At 35.6% G+C, this 19,339-nt stretch overlaps 1 protein-coding gene across 1 annotated transcript in view; it reads right to left on the reverse strand.

Moving 5' to 3' along the window:
* Positions 1–18,245, reverse strand: part of LOC107859403 (protein MOR1) — a 28,239-nt gene extending 9,994 nt beyond the window's left edge. Inside the window, exons 1-22 of the mRNA XM_047406955.1 lie at positions 17,838–18,245; positions 17,566–17,671; positions 17,347–17,470; positions 15,905–15,984; positions 15,647–15,824; positions 15,490–15,554; positions 9,143–9,225; positions 7,960–8,045; positions 7,704–7,817; positions 6,691–6,810; positions 5,464–5,566; positions 4,689–4,825; positions 3,374–3,439; positions 3,165–3,282; positions 3,021–3,058; positions 2,364–2,435; positions 2,178–2,282; positions 1,964–2,069; positions 700–812; positions 520–607; positions 324–424; positions 67–174 (exon numbers count right to left, since the gene is read on the reverse strand). Of these exons, the coding sequence (XP_047262911.1) occupies positions 67–174; positions 324–424; positions 520–607; positions 700–812; positions 1,964–2,069; positions 2,178–2,282; positions 2,364–2,435; positions 3,021–3,058; positions 3,165–3,282; positions 3,374–3,439; positions 4,689–4,825; positions 5,464–5,566; positions 6,691–6,810; positions 7,704–7,817; positions 7,960–8,045; positions 9,143–9,225; positions 15,490–15,554; positions 15,647–15,824; positions 15,905–15,984; positions 17,347–17,470; positions 17,566–17,671; positions 17,838–17,997 (2,271 nt within the window). The 5' untranslated portion in view covers positions 17,998–18,245. The remainder of the gene's footprint in view (positions 1–66; positions 175–323; positions 425–519; positions 608–699; positions 813–1,963; positions 2,070–2,177; positions 2,283–2,363; positions 2,436–3,020; positions 3,059–3,164; positions 3,283–3,373; positions 3,440–4,688; positions 4,826–5,463; positions 5,567–6,690; positions 6,811–7,703; positions 7,818–7,959; positions 8,046–9,142; positions 9,226–15,489; positions 15,555–15,646; positions 15,825–15,904; positions 15,985–17,346; positions 17,471–17,565; positions 17,672–17,837) is intronic.
* Positions 18,246–19,339: the final 1,094 nt, after the last annotated feature.

Below are 19,339 nucleotides of genomic sequence, written 5' to 3' on the forward strand. Positions count from 1 at the left end.
AGATTAAGCCACTCTAAATTGTTAATCAATCTTGAGTGAAATCATAATTTTATAAGCTCACGATACCTTTAGTTTAAGAAGTGAAACACCAAAGTCATCGACAGCAGTGACCATCCACAATATGCCTTCACTAAGAACCTTAGGGTTCTTGTGCTCTTTCATAATTTTATAAAGCTAAAACAAAGCAGATACCCAAAGTAATAGCTGAGTAACATGCATTAGATAAGTTGTTCTTCAACAACATCATCCAAAAACATTATTTCATAACATGAAGGAAAAAAATTCAAAAAAAAAAAAAAGGTTTATGTACAAACTTTACTTACTCTCTCAAAAATAAACCCTGGGCCCACAGCTTCACAAAATGTAGTTAGACATTTCATGGCCTGAGCACGAGTCTTAATGTCAGCAACCCTTTCACTTACACCTGACAAAAATGACTTCCAACTTAAAATCAGCCAAAAAAATTGCATGGTAGGATGCAGCAACTAAGTAGGAGAAAAGGCAAAAAATGGAAGAGACCTTGAATGCAAAGGACAACACATTTCTTTGGGTATTTTGATGCAGTTGAAGCAATGTGGTTAATTACATCAATAACCTGCTGCTGGACCTGCACTTCGATATATATTGACAAGAACCAAGAAAGTGTGTGACTTTCCAAATCTATCATCACCAAGTTCAATTCAGGTAAAAGAGAAAAACCTGGACATTCTTTTCACTCCAACCAGGAACAGCACAGAGCAAACGGACCAAAATCTCGACTGAAGGGTCAAGCTGTTGTAGCGCCTCAACCTGTTCTTTGAAAGAATTAATAGCTGCAAAAATAGTAGAGAAATATTATCAACTTTCAAACCAAAACGAAACAGACAGAGTTGTAAAAGAATACACCGAATTACAATCATAAAATGTTTCCACATCAGGCCAGAAAGCAAGAAAACTGCAGGGGCTAATATAGGAAACCAGCACATTAAACAAACAAAAAGAAATGCAACTATAATAAGTAAAATGAGGCAACACTCGAGAAACTGAAAGTTCACGGAAGAGGATCCACATCTTAAATGGATGCATGCTAACAACTATGGGGGCACATACATATTTTATAGCACAAATTTTTAAAGAAGGTTAAAGGAACCGGATCAAATGTCACTTTGTAAGGGTTAAATAACGACAGGTGGCATGCCATTCACCTTGTTTCAAAGAACTGAGAGGACACAAAAACAAGCAGTGACAACAATATTACCAACGATCCTAGTGCAACAACAGATAATGAATCTAAGAAAATCAAATCTACAAAATACAGATGGTTGTCTGCATCAGGTCCACATACATTATCCCATTCTAGGGTAAAGAGAAAGTGGGATTTAGGCAATTGTAAGTGCAGATTTCCATCTACTTCTGTCTTCCTTTTTTTGGGAGGGGTGTGTGAGTACATGTGTTTGTGTGCCTGTGTGTGTTTAAGCATCCAGAGTTTCATATTTTATAAGCACACAAGGACAAAAAGACCAACAACAACAACAACAACAACAACAAACCCAGTGTATTCCCACTTAGTGGGGTCTGGGGGGGTAAGATGTACGCAGTCCATACCTCTACCTCTGATGAAGTAGAAAGGCTGTTTCCGAAAGACCCCCGGCTCAAGGCACAAGATATCACACAAACACATAGTAAAGCACAGAAGCAGATGACATAACATAAATACGGCACCCATAAGGAATATAAAACAGAGGAAAGCAGAGGAAAGCACACAGATTCGTAATAAGCATGGAACACTGAATACGGAATCATAACGGGAATAAAAAATAAAAAAAAAACCCCCACCAAGTAATTCCCTACACTAGCGACCCAATCTGGCCCTACTCTTCTGCCGTAATTCGCGTCTTCCAGACCTTCCTATCTAGGGTCATGTCCTCGGTGAGCTGTAACTGTAACAAGGACAAAAAGACCAAAAAGAAAAAAGAAAAAGAACCTTCAAGCCGCTCTTTCCACACAGCACTCTTCAACTGAGTAATCGTCTCTGTCTGTATAAGGGACCCTAACTTACTTTCAATGTCTTCAAGACTCATCTCTGCTGGCTGCTCATATATCAAAATTAACTTATTAATCATGTGTGCTATTCACAGTATGAAGAATGATGAAAGGATTCTATGCCAAAAGTTAGTGAACAAAATAACAGCCATCACCTCAACATCTTCAACTTCAACAGGCTTAGATGCTTTTAACTGAGAAGGTCCATCACCCTTCTTACTTGTACCAGATTTTGCAGATGTCCCCTTCTTACTAGGAGGCTGAGAATCATATGAGAAAAGTGAGGAAGAAAAAAGAGAAAAAGGAAGATAAATGTGGTAGAAAAAAAATGCAAAACCCACTGCGGCTTGGACAGGTTTCTTTCCACTCAGCATGCTTGCCGCAGACCTCTTAATAAGTGATCCACTTGAAGCCTACAAGAAAAATGAGCAAGATATCTTTTTGGTTCAAAAGGAAATATTTTGTAAAATACTACGCTATTTTACAAAATGGTGTACTATTGTTTGCAATTCGGTACCAATTAACCTATTACACGCTGATATTAAATATGAGCAAGTCTGATATGCTTAAAACTGAAGAAAACAGACTAAAAGTAATCTGAAAATTAACCAAAAAAAGATATCAACAAAAAAATCAACCTAAGACTGACATGGACAGATCATTTCAAAATATTGAATTACCCTAAAATCTATAAAAGAAAGACAAAAGAAAACAAAACAAATAATGTTGGATCAGCTAGAATACAACTCTAATGACAACAAAAAGAGTGTCTAAACAGCTCCAAGTAGGAACAAAAAAAAGTTGTACCAATGAATGTTACAAATGCAGTTACATCAAGCTGTTGTTAGATATAATAAGACAAATTAACTGGGAAATATATTCATGAGTGAGGTAAAATAAAAGAAAGTTTGTCTACATTCACTTCAAAAAAACTCAAATATAGCTAAACAGAATACTTTAAATAGAATTGATCAGTATATTAGAAGAAAGATAGTCACCTGAGTGGAAGACACAACTCCTGATGATGGGACTGCACCTGGCAGTTTTGTACAATTGAGAATAATAATATAGAACATGTCAGCAATAAATAGATAATCCAGCATATACAATGGGAAACTTGAAAAAGCAAAGGAATTTCAAACCAGAGATGAATGTGGCAGGAGGACCACCATCAGAGCCCCCAATCATTTCAGATAACTTCTTCTTTCTAACATCATCTAATTTCTCCAACGACTTTTCCAGAGGTCTCATGCCAACCGACTGATCCAGAACGAAAAACATAGCAACACTTGTCAATAAAGCAGTTGAGTGAACTCGACAAATAGAGAGAACAAATCCCGGACATAAGTACCTTGGCCACAGCTGCCAAGGCTGAAAAGGCAGCATCTCTAACATCTGGAGTTCCATCATTCAGGCTCTGTAAGACATAATAGTAACAATAATAATAAACCAGAACTTAGCCTCCATACAAAAGGAGCAAATATAGGCAAGTAGTAAATAATCTAAGAGAGAGTGAGTTACTATCAGGGAATGAAAAAGAGCTATGTCGGTGCAAGATGTGTAGGCCCACCTCAATATTCAAATATGGAGCTAAAAAAATCCTACGTTAATAACACTTCCAATCACAAGGAAGAAGATATAGGGAAGACTTGATGAAACTAACTAACACACATCCACCAATCAGATAATGGATAAGATCAATGTCCTTATAACAGTAACTATCCAAACATAAGACTTCTTTTTTGTTTTTTTGGTTAAAAGGGTAATTGTAATTGAAAATAAAACAGCATCTTTTCTGTTTAAAAAAAAAAGGACGGAAAAAGAAACATACTCCGCGATCGAACTAAATCTGACCATTGCCTCTAAATGGCTAGGCTACCTGCTCTGAAATTTTCCAATTAACAAAAATTTACTAATTCGTGTTATTTGGGAACTGAATATGCTCTTTTACAAACATTAACTATATTTCCATTCATTTCAACTACTGTTTAAACATATTAAAGTTGGAAGCCAGATACAAAGTTTCCACCTTTCACGGGGCCCTAGGGAGAGCTAGACCACATTGGGTCTATTGTACCAGGCTAATAAAGAACTCATATTTTCATTGCATGCCAAAAAACATCCTAGGTCATTCTATCTACAAAAAGATATCTATCAGAGAATTCTGTATCAAGGAAAACAATGTATAGCCGAATCTCATCAAAGTCACTAAACGTTTTTGGTCTTCACAAAAATTTGTGACAAACCACAATCCTTTCAACTAAAATTTAGAATAAGGCAAATGTAAAACACCGCAGAATACCAGCATATACAAGTGTACTCCCCTAAAACAAAGTTAAATACTTCCTCAGCTCCAATTTATGTCATGTTGTTTGATTGGGCCAAGAGTTTAAATAAGACAAAAAAAAATTGAACTTGTGGTCTAATGACATAGATATTAGTGTGGCTATAACTCATCTCACTAAGAGTAAAATGGAAAGTTTAAAGTTAAATTGTTTCTAAATATAAAATGCCATCCTTCTTTATGGGATAGAATAGAACGGAAAAGGTAACAAAAGGGGATGGAGGAAGTGGTTGAATTTGAGTGTGCACAATACAGACGTTAAAATGTCAAAAGAAAAACGACAACTGTCAGAAACAAAGTACATGGCAACTATCGAACTAACCTCCATGCAAATGGGAACATATTCCTTATGCACTTTTAGAATAACAGCCTTGTTGCTTGTCTCAATGCAAAAAGTCACCCAATTTAAAGACAGAGATCGCACTAGGGGAACTTTATTTTTCGTCGCAGTCTTGACATCTACAAAAAACATATAAACAAATTAGGTTTTTTGTTTCCAATACAGCATTTCACTTTAGTGAAATCAATTTACAAGGCAAAGAACAAACACATAAGACACCTCCATCAAAAAAACACAAAGTATTTAACCAACATGGAGATATAAAAGTAAAATATTACGAAGGACACCTTTCAAATAACAGCATAATATTAAAAATTATGTAGTCAGAAAATATCCTATCAACTTTCAAACAATATATACTATTAGTTTTCACTGGTTGAAAAGTCTCTGCTTAAAGGAAGTGGTCAAATGATTTGAGATAGGAAAAGCAAAAAACCTGAACATTGTTCAGTCAAATTGTGGACAAATCTAGAAGCTGCCAATAAATTGAATGACATATGTCAAAGGAACTAATATTGTAAATCTTGCACACATAAAACATGAAAGTCTTCCGGTATAAATTCAATAAAGTTCTTTCAAAGGAACTAAAAAGTCGGGGAATCATATAGAGAAGGGGATAAATTCATCACTATTGACATATAGAAGCAGCACATTGACTGCAAAGTTTCCACAAGTTAAATTTAAACTAGCAGTTCCAGCATCAAAAAATTTAGCAACAAATAAAGATGGCTAATCAGAATTTAAAATGGGAACCTGCCTTCAACAATATCAGCAAGATTTAAGCACCCTGATTTGTGCATCGCCTGTAGTGTTTGAGTAAGTGCATCCGTCAAAGTTGGTTTTTTCTCCTTCAGTTTTTCCTATAAAGAAAAATGGAAAAGGAAAAGAGAAAATATAATAAATAGGCTAAACAAATATCTAGGAACATACTACAGGGAATGGTTAAACACATGATTTACTAATAAATGCAACGTGTTACAATTATGGGCTTCTCGCCATCTCCAATAAGGTCCATGATGAGTGTTTTTTTCTCCCTCCTCACTTGGCATTCAAATCCAAATACAGGAGAAAAAAATCAAAAAAGGAGAGGGATAATAGGATCTTGAAACAAAATATCACACAGTAATGCGTGTCAATGCTGCAAACACCTCCAGATCGACAGCGGAGAATTGCATCATCCTACAAGATCCTGTTTCCTTCGTGATTAAAATTACGACAACTGAAGACTTTGTAGTCTGTAGATCAAATTAATAAAGAGCAGGCTGCTGCATTGCCCAGGTTAATTTTCCTAAATTGGAGAAACAAGACACCTTTGAAGGTTTCTTGTTTCTCCTGGATTGTTGCTTAGGAGGCTTGTCTCACACAATCAAATCTTCAAAAGAGGGGGTTTCAGCTGTGCAGCAGATGTTCGCAGTGTGAAGAGCATCGGAAGAAATATGACGCCTTATCCTCAATGTGGTATGGACTGCGTACATCTTACCCCCCAGACCCCACTATGTGGGAATACACTGGGTTTGTTATTGTTGTATTGATCCTCAATGTAGGGTCAATAGCCAGTAGTGGAACATGATTCTGATAATTCTTGGCATGAGTTGGACCATGCCAAAATCCATTATTGAGCTCTTGCAAGGTTGGAACAGACAGGGACTTAAGTAAGAACAACTTTAATCCTAATGTAAGTATGAAATAGTTCAACCCAAAAGAGATTATTCTATGTAGAAATGAATGGTAGTCATAAGCTTCCATATGGAGTGAAGAAAGTGAATGGAGGCTGACCAGTCCCCAGCGACCTGTCTTCTAATTGCAATCTCAGCAAGGGACAGGATGCACGCCTCAAATTTTCAAACAACGGAACTAACTTAAGGTCCACGAAAGAGCAAGTTCAGAAAGACAAATAAGAGAACCTACTTCTGACAAAAATAGAGACATACATGCGCTAAGTATACAACAACGAAAGATGCTCATCTTAAGGCCAAATGCTTACCAGTAATGTCGGCAACAAGAAGCGAGAGCTTCCTGAAAAATGTGTTCTCAGCCCCCTAGCAAGATTGCCAAGTGCCTGGATGGCTTCAACTGCCACGGCAATATTTACATCTGTGATGAGCTGTAAAGACACAAGACAACAGTCACAATACCGAAAGACGGTGCACGATCAAATATGCAATGTAAAAATAAATAAACAAGAGCTAATATAAGCCATCAATATAATGCCACAAGCATACAATTCTTACAAAAAGAAATTACTGAAATCAAGTAGAAACTTGAGATAAGATGCAACAATGTGGTCAAAACACAGAAATACCCAAAAATAGACTAACAGTTCCACATAAGCTAAAAAGTAAGAATATAAAAGTAAAAGCAAACAAAACACCGTTCACCCTGCCCCAGCATAAGCTTCAATTCACCTCGTTGATGTGAAAACAGACATCCATGAACATATTGTACAGAGCCCATGCCAGTACAAACTCAACTTGAACCATTTAATGTGAGAAGAGATCAGAGTTGAACATCAGAAATAAAGTAATAGATGTGAGATGAACATCAGAAATAAAGTAAAGGTGCTCGACCTAAGCTTGAAGACTAGCTCATGGTTGGACCATGGAAGTTGGAACTAACTCAACCCAAAAGCTAGTTCATGAGGTGAGGAATGCCCAAGACAATATAAGGAGACAACAACCCATTTCTTCCAACAATGTGGGACACTTAACAAACACCACTGGTTGATTTCACCTCCAGTGATTGCTATCTGTTGTCCTCTTTAAATCCATATTTTCTTGAGATTATGATTATGCCATAGTGTATGAAGAGTCACATAAGTATTAGACAAGCACTCAGCAATGTTATTCTTCATAAACATATCATACTTTACTGTACTTCCCAAGCAACAAGAAATAACTACTGGGCAATAATCAAATCTAGAACCATTGACAGCTAGCAATCACAACGTCTGCATCAGCTAAACGATCAACTTCTTTAGCCAAGGAGAATAAAACAAACCTTCTTGAGTGTCCTGCAAATTTCGGCGAAATCACCAGGTGCGATTTTCTTTGTAGATGCAAGCTTAGTTAGCTCTGCAACAGCCTCTTTACGTTCTGACCACTTGGCTGCTTTCTACACAAAATCAATTGAAAGATAAATTAATGAATGAATGTGTATATCGCTCGTAAAGAAATTTGTCACATCAGTAACAGGATACGACAAAACTTTAAGCATAAAATCCTAACAGTGCAATAAAATGAGAGGAAACACCAACCACTCCTTCCCAAAATCCTGTCTTCTCCAGAGGGGTCAAAATGTCAACAGGATCCACAAGGTCATACTCATCTATCTCCTGAGGAACTGAAAGAAGAGGGTGAGTCAAGGAGGATAATTCAGACTGTAAAGAAAATTCTCACATTGATAAAAATAATTAAAACATCAAATTAGTGCGATTAGCTGCAATTCCCAGGTTTTATTAACTTATATATTATAAGCACTTTGTTTCCATATGATAACATTACTACATTCTAGTGCTTAAATCAAGGAGCAAAACAGCAACTAAGGAAAACAGAATAGTGATATGGATCACTTTAAAGAAGAGGGAGGAGATGCATTACTGGGGAGGAGACAAATCTTCAACTGTTACACTGTGAATGGCTTTCTTTTACATATATATAAAAGATTTTTTGGTGATCTCTCACCATTTGCCTAAGTTTTGTGGGCAAAGTTACACAACACTTGTGTTGGTGAATAGTCGTTTCACTGAATCACCAAGATGGTGTAGTATGATATTTACAAAGGTCATAATGCTAGGAAACACATTAGGTGCCTCCCAAAGAATCTAGTCAACTGTCTACACAAGTTGAATTTCCATTTTGCACCAAAAATACAAAAGAAATAACGAGAACTTTTGACTCTCAAAATTTGATACCCAACCCCATCAAAAGTTCTCTTATGTCTTTCCCTCTATGGAACCAAACTTACAAAAAGGACCGGCCCTCCATAACTACCCATGCAACAAGTGTAATGTCACATATATGACCATCCATTCTCAATGTTCACAATTCAAGGATCTTTTTCTCAACCAAAAGAAAAAACAAAAAAGATTGCCAACATAATAGATGAAGCAAAAGCCAAGGTGGAGATTGCAGAAGATTGGCAGCGAAAGTAAGGCATCTTGGAGAAGAATAGCAATCTATTTGTCTTATTTGGCATAAAAGAATTATGAGATCGTCACAGAATACCAAGCGTGATTATTAACAAGATCCTTTTTTTCCAGGTATAAATAGAGAATTCCCCTTTGTGTAGAGAGCTGCACTGACTTGATATATAATTGTGGTTGAGCCACATACCCCAATTATACATATTTTAGACTAGCTTTATGTGCTAGAAAACTTTTGACTAATCTGCAAAATATTGACTCAAATGGAAAAGGAATCTTCAGTTAAGTTACATACTATCCGCAGCAGATTCATCAGATGGGCCAGAAGCAGCTGCCTCAGAAACTGCTTCCTGCTCTGGCTCTTTGTCCTGCTCAGATCTGATAAAAAACAAAAAATGAAAGTTTAAAGACAATGTTGCTAATCCTCTTCACCAAAAAAAAAATGATGTTAATCATTGTGATGTTAATCAGGTATGCAGACATAAATATGCATGAATAAAGTGGTCCTGGCTGAAAATATTATAGGTGATCCCACATGGCAACTCACATCTTTAGCATGAAAATTATTCATTCAACATCATACCTAACGCGGTAAAACCAGCACATTTAACTAGAATGTTTATTAACAGGTACATGTTTAGCAAGTTAAAAAAGAAACTTGCAGGAAACTGTCAAATCTGGTTAAATTCTGACTCAAATGTTACGTTCTTCCATCAACAAAGAGTGTGCATTTCACTTATCAATACTGCATGTGTACTTTCATATTCCACAGAATAGGTTGTACAGCGAGCAGCAAATAAGACAAGTTAGATAGTTGGATACTGTAATAGTTACGGTACGTACAGTACCACCAATTTCTAGTAGTACTAAGAAGCCGTTTGGCCATAAAAAAGATTCCCTTTTTCTGGAAAATTTTTGCACTTTATTTAAGTTGTGGTGTTGGCCATGAAAATTTCAAAAATTATTCCGGAATTGTTTTCTGAAAAGTGAAAACAGCTTTTTGTTGTTTTCACTATTTTCCAACTCCAATTCCAACTTTTATTATTATTACATATAACCCCAATTTTTTAAATTTTTACACAAAACCGTCATAATGTTTAAATGTTTTAAGTGTTTAGACACCAATGCAATTAATGATGATTTTTTCCATAATTGCTGATTGAACAGTGATTAATACCAAAATATCATCATCTTTCGGCTAAGATAGCATCTAAGACATTTTTGCATTATCTTTCTTCAATTTTGTTTCAACTCTATCTTTCTTCAATTTTTATATTTTTGCATTATCTTTCTTCAATTTTTGCATTTCGGCATTTCATTAATGCAAACTTGATTCAAGTAATGGAAGTGTCTATATATAATAATCAGATTTGATTGTATGCTGGTAGGTAAATTAGTAGTTGGGTGATTTTGATAGTTTTTAAAAGTTGAGGGCATAAAATCATATTTAAAAAAGATTTTTCAAAAGTCTAAAAAAATCTTTCAAAAAGACATGGCCAAACACAACTCCAACTCCAATTTCAACTCTAACTTCAAAAATTTTTAGTTTTCATGGCCAAATGGCTACTAAATAACACTGTAACAGACAGCAAAAGTGAAGCAACAATAAGATCGACACATCTATATAATTCCAAAAGTAGGGTACTCGTAACATTTACATCAAAAACGAAACCCCAGTCATCTCTTCTTAGAACCCTAACAAGGATTTTGGAATCTGTAGTTATACAAATAATCCAACCTTATTTGAAATGAAAGATAGCAAAGACGCCATTTTTTCAACCCAAACTTTCACATGCCTGTTTCATCAAAGTCCACAGGCATTTCTCCATTTCCCAGAATCTTACTTTTATAATCTCCGTGTGCAATCCCTACCCAAACTTCATAATGACCTATCACATTTTCTCAAATAATCTGTACCATGTAGTAGCTACTATCCATGCCTCATTCAAAGAAGAATATATCAATTTCAACTTTAGCATGGTCAACTTCCAAAGTTCCAATGCAGCTTGCAATTAGACACCAAATACAGCAAATAGAATCCACCAGAGACATCAAGCTCCGAGTAAAGACAACAAATATCAGACTGAAATAATATCCATCAACCTATTATAGGTTATAAAGAATTACCCCCAATGAGATTCCAACTTGCCAGAAAAATGTCTAACAAAACAACAACAACAAAAAACCCAGGGAATACCACATAGTGGGGTCTAGTGAGGGTAGAGTGTACGCAGTCCATACCACTACCTCAGAGATGAAGAGGAGAGGATGTTTCCGATAGACCCTCGTCGCAAACAATACACTACAAACTCACAATCGGAGACTACATTTCACCGGGAATATTCAACTTTGGTCAATAACTTACTGCCAAGATTTTCTTGACCCGGGGTTCAAAATCCTAACATTGCTTGAGCTAAACAATACACTACAAAACAACAAGTTAGAAACTACATCTCATCAGATATTCAACTTTAGTCAATACCTTTACTGCCAAGATTTTCTTGATCAGGGTTCAAAATTCAAACTTTGTTTGAGCTAAACAATACACTACAAAATCACAAGTAGAAACTACATTTCAACATATATTCAACTTTGGTTAAATACCTTACTGCCAAGATTTTCTAGATCCTGGGTTCAAAATCCAAAGTTTTGTTGAATTAAACATCAATACACAACAAAATCACAAGTAGAAACTACATTTCAACGGATATTCAACTATGGCCAAGATTTTCTTGACCCCAGTTTCAAAATCCAAACTTTACTTGAGTTGACCATCAATACACTACAAAATCAGTTAGAAACTACATTTCATCGGATATTCAACTATGAACAATACTTTACTACCACGATTTTCTTGACTCCAGGTTAAAAATCCAAACATTACTCAAACTAAACATCAATGCACTACAAAATCACAAGAAGAAACTACATTTCAACGGATATTCAACTATGGTCAATACTTTACTATCAAGATCTTATCAACCCCAAATTCAAAATCCAAACATTACTCAAAAGTAAACATCAATGCAGCAGGCAATGACACAACCAGAATTTTCACAAAGGAGCTTCAAAATTAGAAGTAACCAAACAAAGAAACCAAAGGGGATTCAACATCAACTATATTTACATTCAGACAGTCATTTTCTGTCAGACCCTTGGACCTACCTAGCTCCCCCCTAAAATGCAGGATCAAATCACAAGTAAAAACTATAAGCCAATGGATATTCAACAATGATAACACTTTAACCAACACCTTATCAACCCCCAAATTCAAAATCCAATAATCACTAAAAACTAAACATCAACACAAGCACAGACGGAACCAGAACTTTCACTAAGGGGATTAAATATTAGAAAAAGTAAACACACAAAACACCAAAGAGGATTCAACATCATATATATTTACTTAAAAACTAATTTAAACCACAAATAAACAGTATAATTATGCAGACAATGACGGAGCCAAGATTTTTACCAGGGGCTTTAACATTAAAAGAAGTGAACAACAAAGAGGTCAAATGGGACTCAACATAAATTATAGTCACATAAAAACGTCTAATAAAAGCATTGACAAATTTTAGCCGCTGATCCATCAGCTGTGTATTCATTTTTATATAAAAAAATGTTGAAGAGAGATCAACGTGGATACACCTATTGAGTTTTGGAATCTGGTAATCCATTTTGAAACATTTGTTACTAACTAATTCTTACATGCATGCCTCTTTATAGACAATACAATGAGAGCCTATTTTGGCTTTTTGTTCTTGTTGTTGCATTAAACAGCCCACAAAAGAGGACCACTGCTACATAATTCAAGATGGACTCTAAGACATTTTCTTCCAAACCACCTACTACTATTTGGAGACCTGAGCTAGTAGCTAATCCCAAAACCTAGCTTAAAAGGAGAGGATTTCTCAAAACCATAAAAAAGAGTCCAATTTCCTCATCCTACGGTTCCCACTTTTGTGGGACTAGGTCTTTATAGTTATAAACCATATAGTTAAGTGCAGTCGGTCTCTTTATCAAGTGACTATCGCCTAATTGTTTTATATTTGTCTTCAGAAAAAGACAACTAACAGAAATGAGAGCTTATTAAGATCACCTTAGTTTTAATTGTTCTTGTTGCAGAGATATGTAGTTATCTTTATGTCTGCGTCTGTTTGTGGGGTTCTTTTTTTTTGTAAAAGGTGTGGCCTAGTAGTCAATGAAGTGGGTTGAGGACCATGAGGTCTCAGGTTCAAATCCAGAAGAGACAAAAATCACTAAGTGATTTCTTCTCATTTTTCGTTGCTTTGGTTGACAAAGTTATGTGGTACCGGTTGTTGATTAGAGTCGCAAGTATCCCGTGAAATAAGTCGAGGTGCACGAAAGTTGGCTCAAACTCCACGGTTATTAAAAAAAAATAACCTGCTAATTAAGCTCTTTCGATGCAACAAGCAATCACAACATAAATACAGCATGAGCATCATAGTCATCAAGATCCCACTAAAGAGAAGAATATCAATCAGCAATGAACATCCATCTAACTAAAATAATGCACAAAGTAACACCATTGTCTGTCTCCAACTTATCAGCTAGCAACCAGCAAAATAAAGCTAAATTATAATATTAAAAAATTTAAATTTTTGATCAGCTATGCAGTAATTTCTACATGAATATCATAGAAAATCATCATGATATCCACCCATTGACTATTGAAATAAGGCAATCTATTTTCAAGCATTTATGCAAAACTATGTTCAAGTGACCTCGATGAAGACAAGATGCGGGAAGCAAGGATGGGATGATTCAGGCATGTGATGAGGAAATGCACGGATGCCCCAGTGCGGAGGAGTGAGAGGTTAGCTATGGATGGATTCAGGAGAGGTAGAGGTAGATCAAAAAATTATTTAGAGAGGTGATTAGACAAGACATCACACACTTGTTGTTGCTACCGAGGACATGATCTTAGATAGGAAGGTGGAAGGTATGGAGGAAATGAATTAGAGTAGAAGGTTAGCAGTAGGTAGGAGTGTGTCCATACTAGCAGGTAGGAATGCATTTTCTTGTTGCCTTTACTAGTAGTCGAAGGACCACTCATGTAGTTTCTTGTTCTTCAATTTCAGTTACAATCTATTGTTTCATGTAGTTCGAGTGGAGTATTATTTTGTTGTAGCATTGTTCTTCTACTCTATCATGTTTGATACTATCTCTCGTCTCTTTTTACTTTCATTACATCTTTTTTAGCCTTTTTTTGTCTTGAGTCAGGGGTCTATCGGAACCAGCATCCCTCTGTAATTAAGGTCGAACTGCACTCTACCCTACCAAGACCCCACTTTGTGAGACCACACAGGGTGTGTTATTGTATTTTTTATAAACAATAAATGAGAGCTGGTATATCTTAAATTGTTTTAGACGTTTGGCCATGAACACTAAATATTGTTCACTTTATTATTTGGAATTTATAAAGTTGGAGTTGGAGTTGCATCCAAGGGTGTGGCCTAGTAGACAATGAAGTGGTTAAAGGACCATGAGGTCTCAAATTCAAACACCAGTGGAGACAAGAAAACACCAAGTGATTTCTTCCAATCTATCTTAGCTTTGGTAGACTAGGTGGACAAAATTACCTTGTACTTGTTGCGGAAGGAGGTGACAGGTATCTCGTGGAATTAGTAGAGGCGCGCACAAGTTGGCCCAGACACCACAGTTATCCGAAAAAAGAAAAAAGTTGGAGTTGGAATTGTGTTTGGCCATACTTTTTGCTAAGAATATTTAGAATTCAAATGTACTTTTTTCTAAATATAATTTTGTTTCCTAATTTCTAAAAATTAGCAACTTCAAGTTTTGGGTGAAACTGAAAGTGAAAAAGATAAAAAGAGGGTTTTAGGGGTTGTATTTGGAATTTTCATGGTCAAACGTTGATTTTCAAATAAAGTGAAAAAAGTTCTGGAAAAAAAATGAATAATTCTCATGGACAAACAGGTCCTCTATTTGCATGCTCTTAATTGAGCTTTCACGGCTTTCTTTAATAATTCAAGGTGGAATTCCTAGGCATTTCCTTTCAATTTCACCAACTACAGCTGAAGCAATCAGGAAACTTGAGCAAGCTGCTTCTTCATGGTCTTTATTTTTAGCGAATCATATAGTTAGGTACAATTTCCTTATCAAGTGCCACTCACCTAATTAATTTACCTTTGTCATCAAAAATTGTGCCTCGTTAGAATATGTGTATTTTAAATCTGTGCTCTTGATAAGCTTACACAGTGTTTTCGTGTTACTGTGTCATGCAGCCCTACTAAAATGGGGATCATTCCTAGATAATTCAAGGTGGAATTGCTAGACCATCTTTCTTCCACCTGATATGTTACAAGAACCTACACAGAAGAACTAAGCACACAGATCCTTCAAGGTCTTTATATTGTTGCAATCATATAGGTGGGGCGCAATCTGTCTCTTAATCAATCACATGTCACCTAAATGGTTGACCTTAGTCCTCAAATAGATAACCAAGACAGGACTCCATCCCACACAAACATAGAAATGAATCAGAAGAACCATGACTTCAGCACAAACAACGCACCTTTCGGCTAAAAATTGAATAAACAGATACTATATGAGAAAAAAGAGAAAAACTAACAAAATTTGTCCAATTGGAGAAAATACCTTATTTTGCGTGTTGGCTTAGCAGTCCCCGAAACATTGACAAGCTCAGCTTCCAATTCTTTTTTCTGAAGGAAAACAAAAAGACAGAGAAAGGTAAGAAGAAGCTTCATCCAAACATACCATAAAAACACCAGAAATTTCCTAGGTAGCAGTATACCATTGTATCACGCATTTTCTCAAACAATATAGATTTCACAGGATCTTTTCCAATCCAGCGGCAGAGTTCCAGTGTCAGCCCTTTAGATGAAGCACGGACATTCTGATCTTGATGGTCAAACAGTTCAGGGAGCATCTTCAAGATTCTTTTTGGTGGAACAATCTTTGTCCCAAATTCACTATTCATATTGGCAAGTGTCATAACCCAACTAGGAACTAAGAAGACTGAGCTAACATGTGAAGACAGACATTCACAAACCTCAAAGCCTGAAACATGACATCGATCGCAGGAACCACAGCTTTGGCAACTTTATTTTTAATTGCTTTCTCCATGGCATCCTAAACCATAAACTATATCTATGAGAAAGGCAATTAAGAAAATGTATAACAGGGGGGAAGCCCGGAACAAAATCAAGAAATGCACAAAAAGAATGCAAAAATACAATTATTATTCAAGTGGGGAGAAGATAAAATCAATATAAAGCATCTGACACAAAGGCTGTTCAATCATCTGAAGAAAATTGTTCCAACACAATATCTTGTCATTAGCCAATTATTGTCGCTTGCAAGTTTCTCACCAATTTCTGAGAGCCTTCCAAATTAAGATAACGTGAACCGCATAATAAACACAATTAGGACTTTAATCAATCTGTTTGATGATTAACGAACTAATTTAGTTCTCAAAAAAAAAAATAGTTCTCAAAAAGATGACAACAACATACCCAGTGTAATCCCAAAAGAACAGATGGCATCAGCCCTATCACCAGTTTTGAAGGAGAAAAGGAACAAAACAATGTGCTTAGCGCTAGATTCATTCCCACAGGAAATATCCTATAGCGAATTAGCAATCATAAATTAACTACTAAATTTTGCCTAAAGTATTCACAAGCGCTAACTATTTAATTGCCTAAGAATAAGTGCTTAACAACAAGTGAAAAACTTTCGCCTGCTTAGAAATGGATTCGAACCACTGACAGAAGTATTTTCAGTCCATTGCTCTAACCAGCTGAGCTACCTGAACCACTTTCCTTAAGTCTGCTTTCTTCACTGAATAGCTCCCCCAATCACAAACCACCAATCTAATTCGACCACCTCTGCAGTATACCTTTCTTCTTGTTACCATCGCTTTGATATTTCAACGTGACATTCGCAACTTACTAAATAATATTGTTCACACCATACACATTAAATTTAAAATATTTCCATGGAAGCCTTCTAACTCTATTCTTTAACCACCAGATATGTTACAGTCATACAACTTGAGTCAAGACTAATAAAATGACAACACATTTTAAATTTCTAACAATAAATAGCACAAAGTACAAATAAAATGCAACGGAACTCTCATGCAAAGAGGTAATTATATTGCCAAATAACTTTTCCAGCCAAGTAATGAAAAGGTGATTTGTCTGGCAAGAAACGAAACTCAAATAAGTTCCAGTGGTATACAAAACAACAGCATCAATGTTGCATGAAGGAAACAATGACAAAATTTAAAGAAAAAGAATAGCTATCTGAAAGAATTTTTAATGGACAAAACATTTACTTCCATCTTGTTTGCTAGTCTACTTCACTCTCAAAGACGCGTAGAAGTTAGCAAAGGTACAGAAGACCCTAAAAGGTGCTCGATTTAAACAAGAGTAACTGCTGAGTACATAATAAGCATTTGAGAAATGCACAGCACTGTTGATTAACACATACCAAAAATGACTCAACAGCCTCCAACTCTACCCAAAGCAAAAACACCATTTGCGCCTTCTCCACTGTCTTCGGCCTTCCCGTCAAGCATTTAGCCACTATTGCATCACATACTTCTTTCGCATATCTACTCCTCACCCAAAAACCACAACCAACACAATTAACCAACACAACAACCACAATTAAACAGAATTAACTAAAATTAATTAACTAAACCTTTACCTCCCAGCATCAGCATCAGCAGCTTTCAAATAACAAATCAATGCATCAAGTGCCTTATCCTGAACTGGCGCATTTGAATCCGCTACCGCCTTCCTAAAAAAGGGACCTAAAAATCCCCAAAAAATAATCACATAAATTCAAATTCAAAATTCAAACATAAAAATCTATGAACAATACAATCCACATTACATAAACAAAACACACAGATCGCTATAAAAGAGATCGTGCGCAACATAATCCAGATCTAACGAAATCAAAACCCTAACACTCACCAAATTCACGTAACCTCGGGTCCTTGGGATCAGTAATGGAGTCACAAACCGCAGCAAGGTCAATATTAGCGTCATTTCGAACCTTCCAGTTCTTATGCGTTAACCGTTCATCCCACGGCAATTTCTTAGCCTCTTTCAACAACTTCTCATCTTCCGACATTGTAACAACTTATATCGTTCTGTTTGCAAAAAATGTATATGAATTCCTCTCCGATCGGAGAAGAGGCTGCCGGAGGAAGAGGAAGCGGTGACTTTTGGTTATTCGTTTGTCGTTTTGGGCTCTCGGCCGAGTGCCGGCGAGTTTGGGAAGATATGGGTTGTAATTGAGTGCGATAATACCTTTTATCTTTCTCGTTTCAAAAAATACACAGAGTGGGGGTAAGAGAGATGAGAGAGAAGAGAGGGAGGGTGCTAATTTATGTTTTACGCTTCAATATGAAAAAGGACCACCCTCGGTGGAAGGAGCGTGAAATAGTGACCAATAACACTATTTTGCACTAATATTATAATTATATAATAGTATTAAATTGAATATGAAATTCAAATAATAGCTTTTTGTGAAAAGAAAAAAAAAATATGATTTCTATTTGGGTGTCAGTATGCGCGTTGCATTTTTATTCTATTCCTATTTATATTGAAAAACTCTCCTTGAATCATATTTTAAATCTCAAACTTGTTTAAAATGAAGGAATATTACTCGAACATAATTATTAAATGAATATTTTAATCGGATCCCAAAAAATTAGTGCTTCCAACAAATTATTATATTATGAGAGGAAAATTTTAAACTCTTCTTGTTGGAGTTTGTTGAAATACAATTGCAAAAAGCTTAGTGGGCGTTTTGGCCATAAAAAATAAAATTTTTGAAGTTGAGTTGTGTTTGTCCATGAATATAATTGAATTTGTCTTTGAATTTTTGTGAGAGAACGAAGATGAAAAAGTGAAACAATTATTTTTTAATTTTAAAATACAACTTTGAAATTCGTATGGCCAAATATCATCTTAAGTTGTATTTGGCGTAAAGTAAAATAAATTTGAAGAAAAAGTAAAAAAGAAATCATGACCAAACGGGCCATTAGTTCATTTATTTTTAATCAAGTTCTAAATTGTTTATATTATTTTAGAATTAATGGTAAAAATAGTATGCATAAAAGAGGTTATGATATTGTTAGCATCATATCAATTAATTGTAAACTGATTGTTTGAGAACTTTTGGTTAAATAAATTAATATTGTATCACAGTCTAAATTAAATGGATGCATATAGTCAAGCCTAAAAATTAAATAAAATAATAACAATACTACAATTATTTAAATACAATTAGTCAAAAAATTATTAAAAGAGTATTTTGATGATTCAAATTCAAACGAGTATAGTAAGAGGGGCGCGTGGGGGAGATTAAGGTTTGATTTGTTGTGGTTGAGCGGTGTATTTTGAAGAGGGAGTTATGGTGGGACCCAGAGAAGAGAGCTTTGTAAAAAAATTGGAATTCAAAATGAGCA

This window comes from Capsicum annuum, chromosome 2, assembly GCF_002878395.1.
Source record: "Capsicum annuum cultivar UCD-10X-F1 chromosome 2, UCD10Xv1.1, whole genome shotgun sequence".
In the NCBI taxonomy this organism is placed as follows: Eukaryota; Viridiplantae; Streptophyta; class Magnoliopsida; order Solanales; family Solanaceae; genus Capsicum; species Capsicum annuum.